The sequence below is a fragment of the Argiope bruennichi genome, chromosome 10 (assembly GCF_947563725.1).
Source record: "Argiope bruennichi chromosome 10, qqArgBrue1.1, whole genome shotgun sequence".
NCBI lineage: Eukaryota > Metazoa > Arthropoda > Arachnida > Araneae > Araneidae > Argiope > Argiope bruennichi.
The window spans coordinates 66,074,538-66,098,349 of record NC_079160.1 but is presented as its reverse complement, the minus strand read 5'-3'; the positions used below and the strand labels follow the sequence as shown (position 1 = coordinate 66,098,349).

Sequence of the window (23,812 nt, the reverse complement as noted above, 5' to 3'; positions counted from 1 at the left end):
GCAATATAAATTACCATTTCTGACAAATTGTTTACTAATATTTAAAAAAATGAGGCAATTATGTATTTAAAAATAAAAATAAGGATTTAGCTTTTATAATATATTAATTCCTGAACCTGATCGATAATATATAACACGAATAAGCGAATTCCGGAAATGATCCACTAAATGTCAGGAAAAGGATACAAAGCAACACGAAATGCTTTTAAACAATCTTTATTTACATTGACCTATGTGTAAAAAAAAAATATCACGAATAATAATAAATTGTTGTACTTGCAAATTTGTTGGTTTCCTTTTTACCTTCTCGTATGCGTAGTGTAGAGGAAGTACTGTAATCGTTAAAAAGTTCGAACTCCAGATTTTAACGAATCTCTATGTTTTAGAACCCCCTGAATTTGAAAAATAAGTTTTTGGATTGTCTGTCGATATGTGACAAAGATAATTCAAAAACGCTTTGAGCTAGATGGATGAAATTTGGTATACGTCTTTTAACCGAATTTAAAGATTTCTGGCAAATTTTGTGACAATTCCGTTCAAAAGAAGTCTGTCTGGCTATTTGAATATAAGTTAACACGATAACTGCAAAACAAAGAGATCTAGATAGATAGAATTCAGTACACATATTTAATATCTACAATGCATACATCTCTCAAATTTTGAGTCAAATCCAACTAAGGATTGGTTATCTACCAATCTGTACTTTCAGAAATGTGTAAATATGACAACTTAAAACTCAGTGGTATGGGCTTTTGCCACTATAAGTGTAATTTTATTACAGTTTTTTTTTTCAGTCAGTTAGGAAAAATGCATCTACAACACAAATTCTATTTTCGGATCTATTAATTGAATGCCATGGATTAATCGCCAAAACATTCGCCAAGGACACATGATAGATTCAGCAAAAATGCTAAATTATCTTTGAAGTTTAATATTTGGTAACCATTATAAGCCAATGCCATGCAATCTCTGAGATTTTGAATTTGTTAGAGAATATGTGAGAAAATTTGGGGGAGAACTATTCCCGCTGGTTCAGAAAAAGAATAACTAATCTGTTTCTGCCTTCTTGTTTTATAACATCTCAATTGGTATATAAATGAAATTTTTAAAACTAAATTTTGAGATTAACAAGTGCTGATAATCGAGAATTAACTATAGTTCTTATCATAACTAAGTGCTATTGCTAGTTTCCTCAAATCCCCAAATATGAATTATTTTATTTTATCCTAAAAGTTTATATAAGTTTAAAAATGAAAATGGTAGAGGAGTTAACTAAGTAAGCCTTTAGTCCAAAATATAATTACGTAATATTTTAGCCATCAGTTATCTGCTATTATTTCTCTTTTTAAATTTACTCATAATTATAACAACGATAATGTGAGTACAAACAAAATATTTAATACCGTTGTATAGCTCTCGTGCATAAACACAGTTATTAAAAGAATAAAAAATATTTTTTTAAAAATGATGGATATGGAATTCAGTATTACATCTCAGAAAAGCTATTTTTTGTTTTAAAATTGGGTAAAATGGTGTTTGTGCAATGATATACTCCGAAATTTTTTTAAAAAAAAGTTAAATTTCGATTTAATAATTTAAAAAAAATTAAAACTTTCCTTACTGAACACCTTATTTCCAAGAAATAGCTATAAGTCAAATGTGGTAGTTGTGAGACCAACAATTTGTCTTTTTGGGCACTTTCAGTGATTTTTTAATGCATGTTACATGGCACAGTTTATAGAAAATAGTGCAGTATATGTTACAGAATATGGTAGCCTATAAACATTATCGCTTTAAAAATGTGGTTATTAAATACGATACTCAAACAATACATCCACTATTTATTTCATTCCTACTCTAGACGTAGCAATATCTTGTTTTCGCAATCAAAAGATCTTGGTTAAAATTAGCAATATATGCCCTTAATGTCAACAAAAGCCCTTAAATGTCGTTTAGACGAATGCCTTTCCAATGTTTGGAGTGAAGACTTGGAAAAAGGTTGAGGGTTCGGGTTTCGGAGTTCAGAATCGCCACCTTGTAGCTTGAAAATGGAAAATTAACTCTTTTCATGTGGGGGAGATTTTCCACTTTTTTGAGTGTGTAGCGGTTAAATCCAGTTTTTTCGTGTGCAAACACAAATTCCTTCAAAATCACTGAATGCAAGTCCACTGCTGTCCAGCACGCAAAAGAGACTGCATTACCTTTCAACGCTTTTTCTTTTTCGATCCGCGATCACAATCTCCAATCTGGAATGTGTTAGTTTATCTACGTGAAACCACTGCTTTAATATTTTGCAAAGTTAACTTCATTTCATTAATATAGACGTTTTAAAATGATGAGATATACAGTCGTTCTGAGCCAAACTCGGACATCAAAGAAAAGATACTCATACAGTCAAAATTTGTAAATTAAAAATGATAAGGTACATAGTTAAGTGAATTTTCAATAGTATATATATTGAATTATAAAAACGAACAACAAAAATTATAAATTAATTCATTTTAACCAATGATTATGACAAAAAAAAATAATGCGCAATCCAAACTCAGACGGACAGGCAGATTTTAAAAACTAGTTAATATTTCAAATGAATTATTATTTTGTATGTAAGCCTTTGTTTTTTTATTAACCTTTTAAGATGTTTAAGCATAGATTGCACCAATTTTTCACAAAAAGTTTCAATATCTTTTTATTTCTGCAACGCTGGTCTTTTCAATTCATCTTTACAGGAAATGACGTGTTCTCGGACTTTTTTCTTTAGATATTCCGACGAATTTTCTATGGAATTTATACCGAGGTGGCTTTGGGATAGAGGGTCCATGCCAGGAGGACAATTATTTAGAAGCCAGAAACGCACTCAATAAGTTTTATGTTTCGGATCATTATCCTGATAAAATCGCCAGTTGTTGCCAAGAGAAAATTTCAGCAGACATTGTTGTATTTTTTTAAATGTCGAGGTATACATTCTGATCCATTCTACCTTCAATAAAATGCAGAGTTCCTGAGCCAGTAGCTGGAAATGAGCCCCAGACAATTGCTGAACCACCGTCATGCTTCCACAGTTGTTCTCAAATTTTTTGTGCGAAATTCCTCTTTCTATTTTCTCCAAACATAAGGTTTCCCATAGGATCAGAAATGTCGAATGAAATGTCTTACTTATGTCTTCATAAGTAAGAAATGTCTTACTTATGAAAAGCTTTTGTATGGCTTGTCTTCCATTGAGATCTACCTTATGGAGCACATTTCTTATTGTTTATGAGCTAACTTTTTTCCTAATTCTTTTTCAGCAATAATAGATAGCTTTTGTGCATTAAGGAACAGATTTGCTTTTACTTTTTTTTTTTATTAAATATCGCTCCTCTGCTTCTTTGGAAATCTTATTGTGGGTTGTCTTACTCTTATTTTCCACCTGAATATTGGTTTTTGAAGCGCTTTATGATGCTTTAAGCCGTTGAAGGACTTCTGTGAACAATCTCTGATATTTATGGCACAAACTTTCCATCTTCAGCATGCTTGGTAACCAATTTTCTTGTCTCATTGCTCATTTGGTCCCTGTGCCTTGACATTTTAATTAGATTAATATTTACTTCCACAGCAAATGAAAATAATACAATTGAGAAATTGCTCTGAACAATTATAACGTTATTCATAAAAGTGGCTGAAATTTTTACTCAGGGTTGCTATTATTTGGTGCTTAATTGTGATTTTGGCTTTCGGACTCTTTTTTGAAAGTTTTACTTTCATGTCTAAATTTTTAATTATAATTTATAAATAGGAGTTATTTGATGTTTTTTTAGCTGTACAAAAATTCGCTGTTAAAAAAGCCTTTTCACGTTTTGTCTAATTTATTTTAGTTAAAACATTTTGATACAGAAAGTTTTTTTTTCCTATGGTGTCCGAGTTTGGCTTGCAGCGACTGTATATTTTAGAATAAACATTCTTTTGAAATGATGACGAAACTGCACTTAAGACGGCACCTTCCAATAAAAACTTCCATTTCGCATTAGCAATAGGTTTGACCCTTAACATATTTCTGTAGGCCTTGCACATGATGGATTTCTTATGGATTCGATACCCGACCTCACTATCTTCTGACGTAAACCCGAAAATGGCATGATATTGTCACCGAAAATTAATGATACCTTTAACATTTCCTAAAAAAAGAATAATAGATGAATAAACCTAACGAAAAAGATTTACCCAAAATGGCAAAAAATTGCATCTTATAGAAAATCGATTGCTGCCAGTTTTTTACAAATTCTAAATATTCCCATTACGCTCATTCTATTTCATTCACAGTACTTTCATAAATAGTAAAATAGTTTATTCGAAGATAATAAGCACAACTGTATGCTTATTACTTTTCTATATCTATTCTATTTTTGAGTGAATTGAAATTTCCGTTAATACTATAATCGACCACTATAAGCATTTTTTATGCTTTTTCTGCGAAATAAATATTAAAGATATTTACTTTACAGGCAAAAACAAAAAATTCGAATCGGAAAGAATTTACAAATCATTTTCAATTTTTCAAATATTGAAGAAGCCTTAAGAAGACAGGACTAAAAGTACAGTATGCAAATGCAGAGTTTGCGCTTTTTGTCTCATAATAACGAACAACGTATACGATTATTACCGTTCGTTTCAAGTTCCTGGAACTAATACTTTTCAATTATTGCATTTTGCTAAGGGGTATGAAGAAAAATGAGTGGTTATTACACCTTCTAATTCCGCGAATTCAGAGTTCTCAGATTGGTAAATGTAAACATTTCCTTCTTTCGCTCTCCCCCTTTTTTGACGAAATAAATGCCACATGATACATGCTCAAATGCTCGGAGGGTTCCCGAATCGGAGAATGAACAGTTCAACGCTATTTGTGAAAAATATACTTCTAACAACTGCTGAAAATATAAAACTTAATTTTCCACCACTTTTCCATTTTTTTTTAATTGAAATGTTATAGTAAGTTACTCTAGTTTGATTTGTTAGACACCAGAAGCTAGCTGGTCAAAAAAATTTTTTTGTTTTATTTTATTTGGATCTAAACAGATCCTAATTATATTAAAGACAGACAACTTAATTTGTAGTTCTGATTATGAAAGACTTTTATTAAACTACTACTAAGATGATATGCTAAAACTTCCTGATACTTTTAAATTTTAATTTATTATTAATTAATATTAATTAAAGTGAAATTTTAACGATTGATATAACGATACAATTACATCAAAAATGACGAAAAAATTCGTTAAAAATATTTATTTGGATGAACATACAGTCAGAACACATTTACAATTACACCCATTTTCAATTCGCAGAGTGGATGTTTCTACTACTACGCCTACAATAATAATAAAAATATCCACAGAACACTGCTTCATATACAGTACAAATCACGTAGTAAAGCCAAGAATATATACTGTTCTTTCTCGGATTCTTAAACATCAGCGCTTTTGCGCATGAACCAGGAAGAATTAATTTCGCCAAAAAAGGGATGAGAGGAAAGAGGAAAGATGAAAGAAGGAGATGTTTACATTTAGCAGTAGGGGTGAAAGATTTTTCTAGAAGTATGAATAACCACTAATCTTTCTACATGCCACCCCTTAGCGATGAGACAGTGTCTTAAAGTGTAGTCTCGGAATCCTAAAATGAACAGTAGTCTTCTAGCATTCAGTAGATCTAGTTGTCTATGCGGCCATCGTATAGACAAAATCACACGATTTGATTAAATAGCTGTGATTATAAATGTCAAGCGTTGTGACTAACTCAAAATATTATAACTTTGAGGAATAAAAGGCTTTGAATGTTATATTAAAAATTATGAAAGCCAATGCCAATTTAGATATGAAAACTAAAACAGAAATTCCTATTATGATCGAAATAAGTAAAAGAAATATAAAAGTATAATTAGTCAAATGATTAGTTATGGAATAACACTGGTTCAACTTTAGTTATCTAGGGATAAAGGTCCAAGTTTATGAAATAAATTTTGAAACAAACACGAATTTAAGAAGTGTCATTGTTGGAATTTGCACATGTTATAAAACCGAGAGATAATTACACAGCTATTCACTTGAATCTCCAGAACCTGTTGTATAACATCGTTTAAATTACACGATCGGAACCATTTTTCAGAGAAAATACTTTGTTTCGATAGATCGACTTCGTGAAATTAGCTCTAATGTCTCTAAAAAAATTTCCCCGAAGGGCTTGTTCGTTCCTGTTTAATTGCCAAAAATTCGTGTATAAACGCTCTTAAGTAGTGTTTTGTGAAACAGAACGATACTGGATGTAAAAAAAAATGCCGAAACTTTTCTTCTCCTTTGAAGGTCGTGATGACGGTCACGCTAAAAAATATTAAGCATTTGCAGGGTGAAATCGCGTGACATGGTTTGTTTCGTGAAGATTTTGCAAGTTATGTCGGATTAGTGGAGCATTCCACCTATTTTGCGACGCGCGTGGCGAGAAATATTTATTAGGAAGCATTTGTATGACAAAACTGAACAGGAGAATAATCATATTTATTTCAGTTTAGATTCAATGAACTAAGATAGAACGATCATCAGAATAATTTGAAATAGCTAGAATCAAAATGAATTGGTATTCAAGAGAATAATAATTTCGTTTATGTAAAACTAGGGTTAAAAGATGTTTCACACCTTTCTTATCTTTGAATGCGATAATTTAAAAATGGAACTAGCTAGACGTAGCATTTAGTATTCTGTTTTTATACCAAAATTATGGATTTCTATAAAATTATAGACGAATTCGTTCGTCATTGAGAAGTCTGCTAATATCTATACATAGTTGAGCATGATAATTATAAAAAAAAGAGTTTAATTATTGCAATTTGGTATATGGATGCATCACAATTTTTAGTTTGCATCAAATTTTCTATTCTGTCGAACAGAAATTAGGTGCTAACCTATGAAACTTAAACTATCGTGCGATATTGTGTAAGCATACGAGAAGTCAAGAGCAAAGTATTGCCTTTGGCGCCTGTGCAAGATGCAAAATTGGCATCAAAATTAAATAAGAGGTTCGCGTTTGATGTACGGCATAGCAACATGATTTTATTCCATTTAGAGTATTGACTCAATGTGATCTTGATAAAAGTACTATATTAGAACATTCGCCGGCGTCCTTGCATAGGGGTAGCGCATCTTCCCCTTGATCTGGGCGTCCTGCGTTCGAATCTCGGTTCGGGCATGGTTGTTCTTCATCTGTGTTCTATGTGTGAGGTGTATGAATGGGCCCCTCTGTAAAAAGGGGTTGTGCAAATGAATGTGTGTGTTTCATCTTCATATGAGCCAGAAGTCAGACTTCTGCCCTCGGGTGTTCAGGGGTCTTTACCCTCAGAAGCTACTTCACCCCCTTTCCGTGGTAACGTGGACAAGACATCATCATTAGAAAATTTGAATTTTCTATCCTCTGTTACATTCTCATTGTGATTTACTTTCGATTACAGGGTTTGGAAATTTGTTTTCTGCTAAATCCCGTCATTTCTGCAGGCTATAGGGTTTAATCTATGCTGTAATCATAATTGTGTCAAATGCGCATGCGCACAGAGAACAGAGTATCATGTGATGGGAAGGTACGGATTGCAACAGCTCTAATACAGATAAGTGAGCAAGTGTTCACGCATCCTAATAAACAAGAACAACCTTTATTTATATTTAGAAAATAGCGTAAGTGTTTATCATTTTTGTATATATGCTTGTGTTTTATGAATATAATAAAATTAAATAATTTTAAAAGAACTAAACTTAGTGCCATATATCGAATTTTATTCTAGCCATTGCATATAAATAGGAATCCGATGCGTGCAAAAAATATAAGAATTAACTTGCGAACGATCGCTCTAAACAGCTAATTTTGTTAAATGTTGATACTGTGCATAAGTTTGGAAAGGGGAGTACTTGTACCGGTGCATGTATCACTTTCTTCATCAAACCTTGGTTGAAAGTTGCATCGCTCGTTCCTAATACCCTTAATGCAGCTTCAAAATGGGAAATCAATTTAACTAAACAAACCCGGTAGTTTAACTGAGTTATATATGTGATTAACAGCTCAAAAGTAGTAACTTATTTGGATGTTTTCAGATAAGCCATTATATCGTAAATAAAGAAAAATTATTTGTCTTTCTATAAACTTAAGAACTAAGCAGTGATAACTTCCAGAATATCATAAGAATTTGATACGTTTTTAGCTTTTAACCCTTTCTAGGGCCGTGGGAAGTATGCTTCCCACCAAATTTATCAATATTTGTATGAAATTATGTAGGTTGGCATAGGTTCTGACAAATTTTTTTAGAAAGAAACTTAGATGATTTAGTTCTTTATCTCACACAAAATGATGTGTCTTGATTTGTTACTTAATTATTAATTAACCAAATTAAATTTATCTAATAAGTTAAATGAATCCCTTTTCTTATTCTAATTTCAAGCCTAAAAATATTTTAACATAATATGACTAGAAAAAAATGGCCCTTTAAAGGGTTAACGTGAAATGTGCTCTTTTTTTAAAAAAATTATGGTAATTAAAGTAAATTTAAATTTACTTTTTTTTTAAATTAATTCTACATTATGCATTACTTTGATATTTTTAAGAATTTTAAAAGGTCGTTTCTTTAGGACACATTGTAGAAAATAGTTGATTTTAATGCGATTGCAATTTTTTTAAATGTAATAAAAATTGTAATAAATTGCGATGCAATAAATGTATAAAATTATTTATTTCAATATTGTAATAAAAATTGTAATAAATGTATAAAATTATTTATTTCAATGTTGTCATCAATCCAGATAGTACTCAGATTATAACTAATTAATTACAATAATTTACTTTAATTACGAATTAAAAAGATACTGACGTGAGAAAAGTACAAAAATATGAAACAAAGAAATCCGAACCTTCTAATATGAAACATGGTAGCATGATAAAGTTTAGGTATTTATTCCTCTGTCTTTATTAATTCTTAAAATTTATGCTTCATTATACAGCAGCGATAATTTACACACAAAAAAATATATGAAATATTGTAACGCAGGTGAATAAATATCAAATAACTTAAACTGTGAAAAGCATGGCTGCGAAATATACAGAAAAATATTTGAAATTTATTGAAATTCGAAAGATATATTAAAATGCTTTTGTACAATTATTCGAATTTGATGAGGGAATACGTTAAAATTTTGAATAAATTTGAATTCGAAATCTAATTTGTATTAATTGAATCACATTTAAAATTTGAAAAACAGTTCTTAGAAAACAACCGACTACCCAAGAAGTAAACACATGACATATTTATTGATTCAAGACCCAAAGCTTTTCTTTGTACTTCGAACGATCACGCATATCGCATAATATATAATGTATGCAACCATTTACAGAAAATACATCAGATTATACTGTTCTGAAAATCACAATGAAATCATGTTATATGCAATTATTTATTACAATGTATCTTGTATAGTTCGAAATTGGTAAGACGCAATGAAAATTTTATTTGTCCAAAGTCTCGTATTAAGAAAACTGGTTTTAAACATGAATGCAATAAAAGTAAACGACTTTTAAAATAAAAGTAATCTTTATAAAAAGAAAATCTTAAAGAAATAAAAGTAATCTTTTTAAAGCATAAAGGTTAATAAAGATTTCTAAATATTTAACAAATACTAAACAGTTTTAATAAACAATACATCATTAATAAACAGAATGCAAATAATTTTAATAAACAAAATAATAGAAATTATTATTGCAAAATATATACTGACTTTATAAATAATAATTCGAATGGGTAATTAATTTTAATAAATAAAATTATACATCCCTTTAAAACACAAGAATCATACATTTTAACTTCAAAATAAAATGCAAAATGCGTATCTAATATGTTTAAACTGTTGAAAGTTTTTTGGTTTTATTTTATTTATTTGATTAAACGCATTATGTGGCATCAAATCTTCAAGTGAATTAAAGACCTTAAAAATTTATTTTTACATGCGTTTACTAAAGTCTTACAAGGAACATACTGTACGAAGGTATTTAATCAACGCAGATTTTTTTAAAATATATTTTTAACTATTTTTAGTTTTATCTTTGCTAATGATATTTTAATATTATATTTTTTTTAAAAAAAAATTGTGGTTGGAGAAAATACCGAGGAATTCGAATTAAAAAAGGTTCAAATTAGTCTAATTTCCACTTCATTTTTTTAAATCTAAAATAAGTCTTAAATTTTGGTATAATAATAATAATAGGGTCATCCATTAATCTCAGTTGCATAGAAAAAAAATTGTAAATGAACAAATCCCTAGTTTAATGTCTTACTTTTTTGATATTTTCAATGAAAAATTTCTATTGTATTCAATTATGAAACATTGCGAAAATATTAGTTACGGTTCTATACCTCTATTCTATTTTTATCTCACTTTGCTTTGTGTGTTGAATCAACGATTACGAAACATTTATAAATCTTCACTTGAATCTCCACACGGATTGATGCAGTTAATATAGATATTACAGAGAACTCATAACCTCATTTTGTCCTTGGTAGTTTGTAAGCTGCATTTTAGATTCTATGTAAAAATAGACGAAAATGATAAATAGGTATTAACTTTTGAGAATCGGATCTGTTCGGATTATCATTAACAGTATTATCAAATGTATTTCACAGGAAATAACCCTTTTTTTGCAATAAATCTCTTTTTCTAAAGCTGCTGTTACTATTTTGAAACACACAAGATATATGTTTAAATTTAGATTTTTTTTTAACTATCAAAAGAAAGTTTTTGATTTAAAATTTCCACTAAAAATAAAAAAAATAAAACTTCATCTTGGCAAGGTGGAAGGCAAAGGTAGATTCCTTTACAGCCAAATTACTATTTGACAATATAAATTGTTTATATTAGAAATAGTCAAAATTAGAGCTTCGAAAATCAATTTTCAGACTCTAACTTCCTAGAAATTGCGGTTATCGAAAAACTTCAAATATAAAAGTTGTTCGTCTTAATAAGGCGCTAATTTGGCTAATTGGATTTATTTTCCTATCTTCAATATTAAAGTTACAGCGAAAGGAAAATTTCAATACTCCCCCCCCCTTTGAGCCAGATAAGTCATTCACGAGCTCCTCGGAGATTTTGAACTGATACAAGATAACTGGACAAGATAACTCGAGTAATTCCCCCGTTGTCCTGTTCACAAGATAACATGGGCAAAGCATTATATGCATATATGTAATGATAATTTAAACTCTTAATTTAATCCAAATTAATTTCCAAAGCTTTATCTTAATTTAGCCCATAGTAACTTCATTCTAAAAATATTATCTTATTTCGTGATCCAATTCCACTTTCAGTTTAATTAATTCCTCTATAAAACTAACTCACCAGCAATATTACGTATCAAATGAAAGTGATACTTCCCGTTGCCCTTGAAAAGGTGTCAAATGTCACCACGTGTACTGAATTGGCACATGACCAGAAATCCAATGTTATATAAGACTAATGATAATTTGTTTCAGCCTTTTTTGACTTCTGCTTTTGTGTCGCTATGCACCTTCTTGTAAATAATCATGTTTGCTTAACGAGAGAGAACAAAACGGAATTAAAAATACCAAGTCTCTTCGCTGCTTCGAACCTGCATTCTACTTAAACCAAAAATATGTTACATATTATTTAGTCGACAGGATTCGAAAAATCCATTACATATATATAATATAACTTATGAGCGAAGGATGGTTTTGAATTAATTCTAGGGACCATGATCAGTGAAGAATTGAAGAAATTTTTCCGAAGTCCTGTCATGAGAAATATTACAATAGGGATCTTCTGAAAATATACACAAACTAAAATTAAATGCTCAACTACATTTTACAGTCCATAGCTTGTGGGAACTGATGTACGAACGACCTCGAGGTTTGTCTCCCATCTATCACCAAGCTGTGATATCAGAGTGCTTTGAGAAATCCTGAAGAATAATAAATCTTTTTAAGTTCCCGAGGCTGATATATGAAAGATTTCAGATCATAATGATTGAAAAATTCAGATCATGATTGGGTTTTAATTCAGAGAGGATAAACTTTCGGCATTCAAAAGCTCAAATCAAAATCAATTAGCCCAAAATCAATATTAAGCAAGCTTATTTCCTTGATGCAGAATATTTCATTCATGCAGAAATTCTTCATTCTTTATAGAAATTCCACGATTAATTTATACTAACTATCCTTAAAAACTAACTAGTTCGCCGGTGATTTTAGTTGTTTTTAAATTCAATTGAACTTTTTATACATAATTTGATGTGCCATGATTTTGTCTACGAAACCTTTTGAAGCACAATCTGCTATATTATATATCTAATCCGGATGACTGTAATAACTTTACACTTAACCCGATTATATTATAACTTCAAACGAGCACTTTTTTTATATATAAATTTAGTTCATGTATTTCTGAAACAACCCTAACGGTTTGGATCAAATTTTATATTTAAATGAGATTTTATTTTCTAAATTTATCTATATAGGTATCTTTCCTGAAAAGACTCTATTTTACATACAAAAAAAAACCTAATTATTAGAATAAGTACATTCAATTAACGCCTCGAAAGCCGGCGCCCTGGCAAAGGGGTAGCGCGACTTCCCCGTGATCTGGGCGTCCTGGGTTCGAGTCCCGGTTTGGGCACGGTTGTTCTTCCGTTGTTCTATCTGTGAGATGTGTGAATGTGCCCTCCTGTAAAAAGGGGTTGTGCAAGCGAATGAGTGATGCGTGAGTAGCAAAGTCGTACTCTTGGCCCTAGTTGGCGCTACTATAAAAACAGGAGAAGCTCCCCCACCGGCTTAAATCGCTGTCTTCGTAACAACGGACTTGTCCATGGCAAGTGCCATAAGAAACAACAAAAACGCTTCGAAATGTGGTAAGTGCAGAATAGTGATCAGAACAACATGGATGACGCGTGTATTTGCGGATCCTCAGTTCGAGTCGCGCTCTTTGCTTTATTTTTTTACTTATGTATATTTAATACTTTTGCTTTTAATTTTATCTATATAGGTATCTTTCCTGAAAAAAACGCTATTAAAAATAAAAATAATTAAAAAAAAACAACATTTTTTTTTATAACTAACTATTATAATCTATTTCTATCTGTTCTTACGCTGACAATGTCATCTGACAATAGCGCCACTCGGAACTAATTTCACTGTAGTATAACTGAGCGCGAGTTCAAAAATATAAGTAATGGTAGATAAACTGTAAAATGAATACTGTAATATAGCAGATTGCTTCGAATAACATGTTAAACTAAATGCATTCATTATTTTTTATTTAAATGACCAGTTCATATGCATGCAAGATTGGAAAATATTCATATGTAATGAGTGTGTGATTCGTATCTAAATATTTTTTTGTAAACATTATTTTACAAAAACAAAAAACAAAAAAAACTATCGAAAGAAGCTCTGTTTTCCAGAGCCTTATTAATGAAGTCGGGTTAAATGATATCACAATTCAAATATGCCGAAGTATAGCATAGGGGTAGCGCGTCTTCCCCTTGATCTAGGCGTCCTGGGTTCGAGTCCCGGTCTGGGTATGGTTGTTCTTCATCTGTTCTGTCAGTGAGATGTGTGAATGTGCTCCCCTGTAAAAAGGGGGCGCTGTGCAAGTGAATGTGATGCGTGAGTAGCTAAGACGTACTCTTGGCCCTAGTTGGCGCTACTAAAAAAACAAGAGACGCACCCTAGGCTTAAAATCTCTGATTTCGTCAGCGAGCTTGTCCATGGCAAGTGCCATTAGTAACAACAATACAATTCAAATAAAAACGCGACTGTCCAATTCATTAATCTTTTAATGACGCGTCATTTTTCAAGATACAGTAACTTCAATTTTTTAATTCTCATGTGAATTAACAGAAATTAAATAGAATCCTGCTTCCTTGGCATTCAGCAATGAAAAAAAAATGAGATAAAATGTATCATGGAAAAGGGTTTGAATTTCAGTTTAACTATGAAACCTTTTTTTGGAAATTATACATACAATATTTTTTTTAAAGTTGCCGAAATTGTAAAATTTTGAGGAGTAATTAAATTGATGTAATTAAAAAGTTGTAGTTTTTTTAACTTTAAAATAATGTGAAATTCAGCTTTGTTCAACAATATTCTCAAGCTTTGTAGCAGGAAAAATGTCAAAATCTCGCTTAATTTTTTTATTAATTAATTCCAAAAAAATCAATCTAAAAATCACATTCCCACCCTCTGAAGTATATCTGAGCTGAACTTAACAATCCTAAATCTAATGATATGTCCCGTAGTACACAACATACACACATTTTCCTTTATTGGTGGTAGAGATGAATGATTTCTAGCATAATGATGGTAGTTTTTGAATTCATCTTTTTTTTTATTTCTGGTAATTAAAAAAATTAATAATACAATGAGCCATCTAATAATGTGGTATACTGATGTTATGATTTGGTTGTACAAAAATTCCAACAATTTTCCGACAGTAAAAACCGTGTTTCTTTCGAAATAAGACCCGATCTTCAGAAAAGAAACTTATTTGTTTCATGTAAAACTTACATTATTCCTATAAAGTAATAATGGAAATTAATACTGCTGAAGGAATCAATGCAGTCGGTATCGAGATACTTTGAATTCTTCTTGCAATATGTCTAACCGCTGTGCTATAGCAAGGACAAATCCTTAAATATCAGCATTGCAAATAAACAAATACTTTGCTCTATCATCGCCAACTTATTTCATAGATTATATCTACTAAGTCGGGAAGAAATAATATTTAATCTGAATTTACAATTCTTAGCAATTCCTTCATCCACTTATTAACTAAGGTTACTATGCTCTGATTTGCCATTTTTGGACCATTCGATGATCCCACATTTTTTTGCCGAAAGCTACAATGCCGAGAGTCTACCATGATTCCTCTATCGTATTAGAAGAAAGATTTTTGGATATATATATATATATATATATATATATATATATATAAAATATCCAAAAACGTTTGCAATATATATATATATATACTGCACTCAATTCTTGTTCCACCCTTTTCTATGCTACATTTCTTGGGGAAACATGATAGGCACTTGCTTTTTTTTTCCCCCCCTTTTTTTTTATGATTTACAGTGATTACAGGCAGCACTATGAAGATAAAGCTCATATGTTCAACATTTTTATAGCAAGGTTTTAATTGTTTTTAGAACTGAAAGTCTTTCTTTTAAGTGAAATATTAATTAGATCTATTAATTAGAAAAATGGTTTTCGAATTTCTGTACATTAGAATATTGATTCTTCTATTGCTTTTATAAGTAAAATACTGCTTTAGTTATCACAAAAGAATGACCCCACCTTTGTAAAGCATTCGGAGTTATTAAATAATTATCTCTTCCATAGTATAAGCGGAAAAGCAGGGTGAAAAACTGAAGGCCTTGCTCGAAACATCAGTCTTATTCAAAAGCTAAGAACCAATCCTTTAATAACTCCGAGTGTTATTAAAGTATTATGCATATAATAATTCAAGTCTGTTTAGTCATCTGAGTGGAGGTATCTCGAATCTTCGTTATTATTTTACCCATTAAAGAAGCGAGAACGTGCTTGCTTGCCTTATAGAAGTTCTTATCCACAAACGCATGGGGCCACCGATGCCTTATTAAAGGTAAATCGTAATATTTTTTTATATACAACCATGTCGTAGTAATTAAGATAATACATACATTGCTTGCTTAAATACCATATGTATTTTTAAATCGAAGTTTTTTTTTCTTTTGCACCTTATTAAAATTATTATTATTTGTTCTCTCCAGTCTTATGAGATTGATGTTTTGAAAATGCGTTATATTAACTCGTACGCCAGTCTATAGAACATCTAAAATGTTTATTGAATTCTTAAAAAAATTTCATGCAATAATTCGATGTATATATATAATGCACAGAGTCTTGAGTTATGAAGTTAAATGCTTGCTACAAAGGTCAAGGAAATAATAAGGAACCAAATGATAACTGAAAGTGTGGCTATTTACTAGCTTTTTAAAAAATTAGCCTGTGTATTTTCCATAACAAATCAATCTGAAAATCTGTGAAACATATCTTCTGTAGTTGGTTTACCTCGGAGCATAACTAAACTTATCTCTAATTTTAATCAAAATCGCAGCATTGACAATCCTGGTTTTGGGTGGGACAGCGTACAGGATTTGTTGATTGCGAGCGGTCAACGCAAACGTGGTTGGGTGTTCCACAGCAGAGGACTGTGGAACAGGACGTTCTATGAAAGCGAGGTTAAGCCATGGGGGCAGGCTGCTCGTTTCAAGGTTGGAGTAACACGCAATCCAGATAATGGACCCTGCGGACACTAACTTTTTCAATGAATCCGGAAGGATGACCCATTAGAGTTGGATATTCTTTTTTTTACTTGAAATTGTATTCGTTTCCGTTGTTATCTGTCAGTAGAAAAATAAAAATAATAATAATGTTTCATTGTCTTTTGATGTTTGTAAACAAACATGATATTTCGGAACTGACGATGAGCTTTAAATTTCAAGGTCCATCAGTAAAAATGGAAAATTACAAGATGGCATGTTGTTAAAATTTATTGCTCTTGGTGAGGTCTGTTTTAAATTTGTGGTCTTACATTGTGATGTAATATTTGACATAACATGTGCTTTTCCTAGGACTAATATAACTATTTTTGTTCGCAGGAGCCCTTGATGTTCCCAGGATGGGCTGGAACCTTAGATGCAAGGGATTACAGATCCGCGTGTCCTCAGTGGGATGTCCAAGGTCGAATGAAGGGAGCAGAGGATTGCCTTTTCATTAACGTCTTCACACCAAGCTTGCCTGTGAGTAAAAAAAAAGTATTGATAATGCTAACAATAATTTTCAAATATCGGAAGGTTTCGTACATTATTTGTTTTATAAGTTTGTGTCATTACATTCTCAAGTTTTAAGCTCCAAGATGTGTAACTCCAGATAAAAGGTTTCTTTAATTCTGGAAAATCTTAATGTCATTTGACCAAGTTAGAAATAAATATTAACCCTTTGTACTCAGAAAAGTAATTCGATGCATAATTTTTCACTTAATACATAGACTTGTTTATTACATGAAAAAATAAATACATACAATTGTTTTAAGTTGAATTTCCCTGAAAAATTCATCTACATCTTTTATCATTCTGCGTGCGTTTTTAACAGTCAAAATTAAAAAATAAATAAATAAAACATCAAAAATATGCAACGAATGGTGAGTGAAGAGGCGCCATCAGAGTGCAAATGGTGAAATTTAAAATGAAAAAAAATGAATAAAATGGAATGAAAAAATAAGGGAATGATGAATCCGGCTTGAAGAATATATCAAGGGTCACCCTCAGGCAAGGATTCAAACGTAGGATTTTTTTTTCTGTGAGGGGTCTGACTTTCGTCCAAGCCTCATGACTCGCAAATTCCAAGAAATTGAAGTTTTTTGAGACAAGAATTAATACCAGTAAAGCAATGACATTAAAGTTATACAATAATAAACAAAATATTATTTCAAGATTGAAAACCATAATAAAACTAAACCAAACCAAACCTCTATAAGGCGAATATCAAACTCTAAAACCAAAAATCATGTAAAGAACATGTCAGTTGAAAGTAAATATACTCCAAAATATTTATTATGAAGAAAATTAAACTTACTATTGCAGACAAATGAACTATACTAAATTCAACTAATAACAATAATAATAAAGCCTTGCGATCCATTTGGATCACGAGAGGTCAATAATTTTAATATCTTTAATTGATAATTTAATGTTTTTAATTATCTTTAATTGATATTAATTCTTGTCTTCAAAAAAACCTAAATTTTGGGGGATTTTCGGGTGAGGAAGTCTTAATACTTGGATGAAAATCAGGCCCCTCACAGAAAAAATCCCTGGTCTGAATCTCTGCCTGAGGGTGACCTTTGATATAGTCTTCAGGCCAACTTCATATTTTTCTCCTACCCCCCCCCCCCCTTTTTTTGCAATTTAAATTTAATATTTATTTACAATTTGGTTAAAATCATTTGTGTTTTAGATCTGACAGCAATTCCTTTTAGTAGTTTTTGTCTCAGGAAATATTTACTTTATAAGTATAGTTTCATAAATATTCATTTAACTTTATCTTTTGAAGTTTCTTAATATCATTTAGCAATTAATGTTTTGAAATTTTCCTTTTTAGTCTCTGTAACCTTAAATGACTAAACAGAAGTATTGACTTGGAGGAATAAAAAAAAACTAGAATAAATGAATAAATTTTAGATAATTTTTTATTACCTGAGTTATATACACAATGCATATTACAAACAATCATTACTTCTTAACTCTTTTAATTCAATAAGCATTTTGAATTATTATCTAGCCTGGTATATTATTACATAGATAATTACCATCAATGACGGATTTCTGACTAATCAGTTAGGCTAAAAGAAGCTAAGGGCAGATCGGTTTAAAAAATGCTGTAATACTAAATAATTAACTGTTAAACTGTAACTATAACTGTTAAATAATTAAATTTATGAAAGATGCATTTTCTATGAATTATAAAGTATTAGGGTATATCAATACTCTTTTCCAGTATATCTGGACATATTTCTGTTCATTCGTTATGTTAAATTAGTATTATTAATGCCAAGCGTTTGCTTAAGTATAATTGCATACAATTGTGAATGTCAAGCAGTCGCCATTTATATTACTTGGTGTCTAAAATTAATTCATCAAATAACAAATTCAATTGAAAGAAATTCTAATATTGAAAAAGATTAGAAAATAATTCATATTGATATCATTTTAGGTACAAGGAATTTCATGCGTTCTTATTTCTATAAATGGCTACAAGCAAACTTATTTGTTTGCTAAGAAAATGGCGCCATGCAGTGCAAAATCGATACGCTTTCTTTTATTATAGTGTGGTGAATAGCATATAAGCCAGTTAACAACTACGCTGCACGAGCAATTGCTTTTGCATAATGGTTATGTTACTGGACTGCGAACCAAAAGGTTCCAGGTTCTATTCACGTGCATCACATATCGCCAAATTGGTGACCTCGGACGATGAACCTTCAACCTTCGTACAGATGTTGTGGCACCATCTACCCGCAACCAAAGTCGTCAGACTCATTTAACGCAGCAACCACTCACCCACACACACTCGCTACTCAACTGGGTACAGACCCATTAGACAACAGCTAAATACATCATCACTCAACAGCCATATCATTCGTCTCACTTCCAACTCACTGGAGGGAGAGTCTGTGGTGAATAGCATATAAGCCAGTTAACAACTACGCTGCACGAGCAATTGCTTTTGCATAATGGTTATGTTACTGGACTGCGAACCAAAATGTCACAGGTTCTATCCTCGCGCATCACAAAACCGCTAAAATAGGATACGAAATTTCTAAATACAAATCAGAAGCTATTCAGGCGTGAATTTAATAAACTTCTGGCAACGGAATTATCAGTTACATGTTTTTTCGAGAGGTATGTGTATGATTTAGGAGATAACAGCCATTGTTGCTATAAATCCCAATATCCTACGTCTTGTGCGTGATTTTCTTGATGAAACATTCTCAGATCGGTGGATTGGTAAAAATGGGCCATTTTCTTGGTCTCCATATTTTACCAACTGTACACACTCGACTTTTATTTTTGGGGATACCTGAAGAACCAAGTTTATACTGCAAAGGTTCAAAGCATCGAAGAATTAAGAAATCGAATCACCACAGAAAAACTACCATGACTCCTCCAATTTTTATCAACATCTGAAGGGAAATTGAGAACAGCAACTAGACAATTAATCAACGAGTAACAAATCGGGTTCATGTTGTAGTACATTAATATAAATTTTTTAAACTAAAAATAAAATCAGCAAGTCTTCTTTCCTATCTCTTCTTCTGTATTATTTACATAAAAACCTTCCTCGGGTGAATAATTAATAATTTTTAGAACTCTATAATTAGATAATTTTCACAAAGTTACAAAATTTAGATTTAGTTTAGTTTAGTTATATTAGCGTTCCGTTTGAAGCAACACTAGGGCTATTTTGGGACGGACCTCGTAATTTTGAACCACGGTCAGATGACGAGGACGACACCTGAGCTGGCATCCCCCTCTCCACACCGCACCACACCAGCGGGAGGACGTACAAAATTTAGAAAAAACAATCTTAGATAAGACATTGATAAAATTAAAAACTGTTGAAATGTGATACTAAATTGATTCGTTTTCTGAAAGAGAAGTCACATAACACCCACTCTTCGAGGCACAAATATATTTAAATTCATTACTGATAGCTGTATATTATATACACATTTTTTTTTCTGAAGTATATTGTGACAGCGATTTACTTCTACCACAATAATTGAAATTCTGGCAAATCTGGCAGAGAAAACCAAAGCTGAAATTTTATTTACAATGCTCTTTTCGGATCTTGGTAGCTTCATACTTCAGTTTCGTTTCATAACTAGAAGATTGCATTTCGAGGCTCGATTCCATCACAGACCTTCTCTATAACCTGGTCAAGTTGTTCCCATTAAATCTGTTATCTCGGATCAAATTCTCTCAAGTTACTGTGGCATGGAAATTAGAATAGCGCAGTGATGATCTTGTGTTGTTCTTATGATTCAGCAGTGTTTTAAAATTGCGATTTCCATATCAAAATTGCCATTGCTGAAAGGAACGTAAATCTAGGAAATCAAATCTCGGATTATTCTTTTAGATAGTTTCAAATTTCGGAGCAATTCTTCAATCCATTGCCATAGTTAGGTTTAGGATTTTATAGCTGAAATACCTGAATAATAAGGTTAAATAAGTTATCCCAAAGATAAAATTCAGTAATTCCTTAGAACTGTATAATATATTAAAGTTACATAAATTCATCTATGGTTATAAATGAGCAATAAAAGTTTTTTTTAAAAAATGAAGTAATGTTAGCATTCGAACATATTTAAATGAAGCAGTAAAATCCTATATCTTTTAAAAACAATAAAATATGAACAATCCAGTCTCTTTCTTTTTTTAAAAAAAAGCATTAATAATAACCGCTTGCAAAGTAATTGTAATTTTTTTCTGTTTAATGACTTTTATTAATCAAAATAAAAAGTTGCTTCTTTTATATTTCCATCAAAAATACTGCATTTGTTATTATTATTTTAACATGATTACTGGAGTCTCGGTGGCCTGGTGGTAAGGTCTCATCTTCGGGATCCAAGGATTAAAGATTTGAGACTTGATTCCACCGAGGAATCGTCATGTAAGTGGATCTGGTACACGTTAAATTCATCGGGTCCATTTGCCCTCTTGCTGGAGTGCAGCGGAAGCTTGGAGAGAGGGGTACCAGCCCAGGCGCCACCCTCATCATCTGACCGCCAGTTCAAAAGTATGAGGTCCGTCCCCAAATAGCCTTAGCGTTTGCTTTAAAACGGGGCGTTAATATAACTAAACTAAACTTGAACACGATTACAAAAATTGATTTTGCGAAGATAGTCAATCATCAAAAAGAAGAAAAATGTCATCCTTGATGTTTCTGTTATCCAAGTTACTAAATAATTCCAATTTCTTACTTGTAGTCTGCAGGATCTTTCTCGCCAGTAACTTATCCTGTAATGATTTTCATCCATGGTGGCAATTTCGAAGAAGGATCTGCTAACATCTATGGCCCTGAGAAACTAATGGACAAGGGAATCATTCTGGTTACTTTCAACTACAGGTTAGGAGTCTTTGGTGAGTATCTTATTCAGTTATTTTTCAGTGTTTTTGATATTTAACTATTAATCTGGCATTAAACTTCACTTTGGTTTTCTAGCAAGTATAAAAAAAATGAAATGAAAATTTAACTTGAACATTGCTCGAGTTAAAGGAATATAAATATAGGATGTATTGCAACAACTGTTTACAGAAAAACTGCATGCGTACGAAGGAAGTAGATTGAGTGGTATAAATAATGCATACATATGATAGATAGAACGCATAATGCATAGAACGGGTTTTTAGAATAAATTAGTTTCCCAATGTTTCTTAGAATAATTGTTATCTTCAGTTTTTAGCAATAAATCTTATTTTCCCATCTTCATCCAAGGCTTAAACATTTCGAACAATTCGAACGTTTACACCATTCTTAAGGTAGGTCAACTAATAACCTGCGCCTATTTACTTTATGTGTAAGATTAGAAATTGTAATGATATTATGAGATTGAACCAACCTTTCTTCTTGCACCTCTAAGCAGGGGCAAAAACTTAAAATTGTCTATATTAAAAATAAATGCTAAGTTAGATGAAGAATAAAATTTAAGTGAGGATAATCGAAACTTTTTCAGAAATTCACGCAAAAAAATAAAGTTATACTGCTTTTATTTTTTATATTAATATTTACACTCTGTATGTTAGTTATATAATCATTGATTTATATACTGAGATCCCCACCCCCACATGGGCCGCGGTGGCCTGGTGGTAAGGTCTCGGATTCGGAACCGGAGGGTTTGAGGTTCGAGACCCGATTACACCGAAGAACCGTCGTGTAAGGGGGTCTGTTGCACTTTAAATCCGCCCTGACCAAACGTCCTCCCGCTGGTGTGGTGTGGTGTGGAGAGGGGAGTGCCAGCTCAGGTGTCGTCCTCGTCATCTGACCACTGTTTAAAATTACGAGGTCCGTCCCAAAATAGCCCTAGTGTTGCTTCAAACAGGACGTTAATATAATTAAACTAAAACCCCATCCCCACATCGTATGTGTATGTGTGTACCTCATATTTCAATAGTCAATTTTGACAATTTTTTTAACCCTTTGTACTCGGAAAAGTAATTTGATGCATAATTATTCATCTAATACAAGGACTTGTTTATTTCTCAAAAAAATTAAAGCATATAATTGTTTTAAGTTGATTCTCCCGTTTAATTAATTTGTATCTTCTTACTACTCTGCAGGTATTTTTAACAACCAAAATTAAATAAACAAATAAATAAAACATCAAAATGATGCACTGTCTTTGAATGGTGAGTGAGAGTCAATCCGACTGCAAAGGGTTAAAACTTTAAAAAAGGCTGTTTGCCGCAGAAATGAACTGACCAGCTTTGTTTTAATACCAAGTGATATTTGTTTTGTACAAGATGGTATTTGTTTAATACAAGTGGTTTAATTTAATACAAAGTGGTCTTTTATGCAAATATTTTGAATAGAAATAAATATAATAAAAACATTTTTTCCTTCAGGTTTCTTGAGCTCTGGTGATCAAACATGCTCCGGCAATATGGGTCTCAAGGACCAGGTTTTGGCTATTCGTTGGGTGAGAGAAAATATAGATCGATTTGGAGGGGATCCCAACGCTATCACTTTGTTCGGACAAGGATCTGGTGCTGCCAGCGTCTTCATGCATATCTTGTCTCCCCAAAGTCAAGGTTAGTTCCCACAGTACTTTCCATATAATATGTTGGCCAGTTTCCTCAATATTTTTCATATAATATGTTAGTTAATTCCCACAATATCTTTTATATAATATTTTAGTTAATTCCCACAATATCTTTTATATAATATGTTAGTTAATTTCCACTTTCTTTCATTCTATGAATGCATTTCGCATGGTTTATCATTTTTGATATGGCTGATGTTAAAGCTATAATAGAAAGTCCACAGTGTCAAGTATGTTTAGATAAGCATAAATCTCATAGGTAATGAACTGATGCCTAACTAGACCAACAATTTTTACTTTCTCGTATATGTAGTATAGAGAAGGTATAATAATCATTAAAAAACTATTCAAACTCGAAATTTTGACGAATTTACACGTTTTAA

At 31.6% G+C, this 23,812-nt stretch overlaps 1 protein-coding gene across 2 annotated transcripts in view; it reads left to right on the top strand.

Annotated features, from left to right (window-relative positions):
* LOC129989125 (acetylcholinesterase-like) overlaps positions 1 to 23,812 on the top strand; it is a 58,698-nt gene that overhangs the window by 11,228 nt on the left and 23,658 nt on the right. Inside the window, exons 1-4 of one of the 2 annotated variants that reach the window (XM_056097455.1) lie at positions 7,587 to 7,691; positions 16,708 to 16,848; positions 21,597 to 21,750; positions 23,233 to 23,418. In XM_056097455.1, coding sequence (XP_055953430.1) covers positions 16,717 to 16,848; positions 21,597 to 21,750; positions 23,233 to 23,418 — 472 coding nt within the window. In that variant the 5' untranslated portion in view covers positions 7,587 to 7,691; positions 16,708 to 16,716. Of the gene's footprint in view, positions 1 to 7,586; positions 7,692 to 16,707; positions 16,849 to 21,596; positions 21,751 to 23,232; positions 23,419 to 23,812 lie in introns of those variants that run through there. The other variant, XM_056097454.1, reaches the window with a different exon arrangement.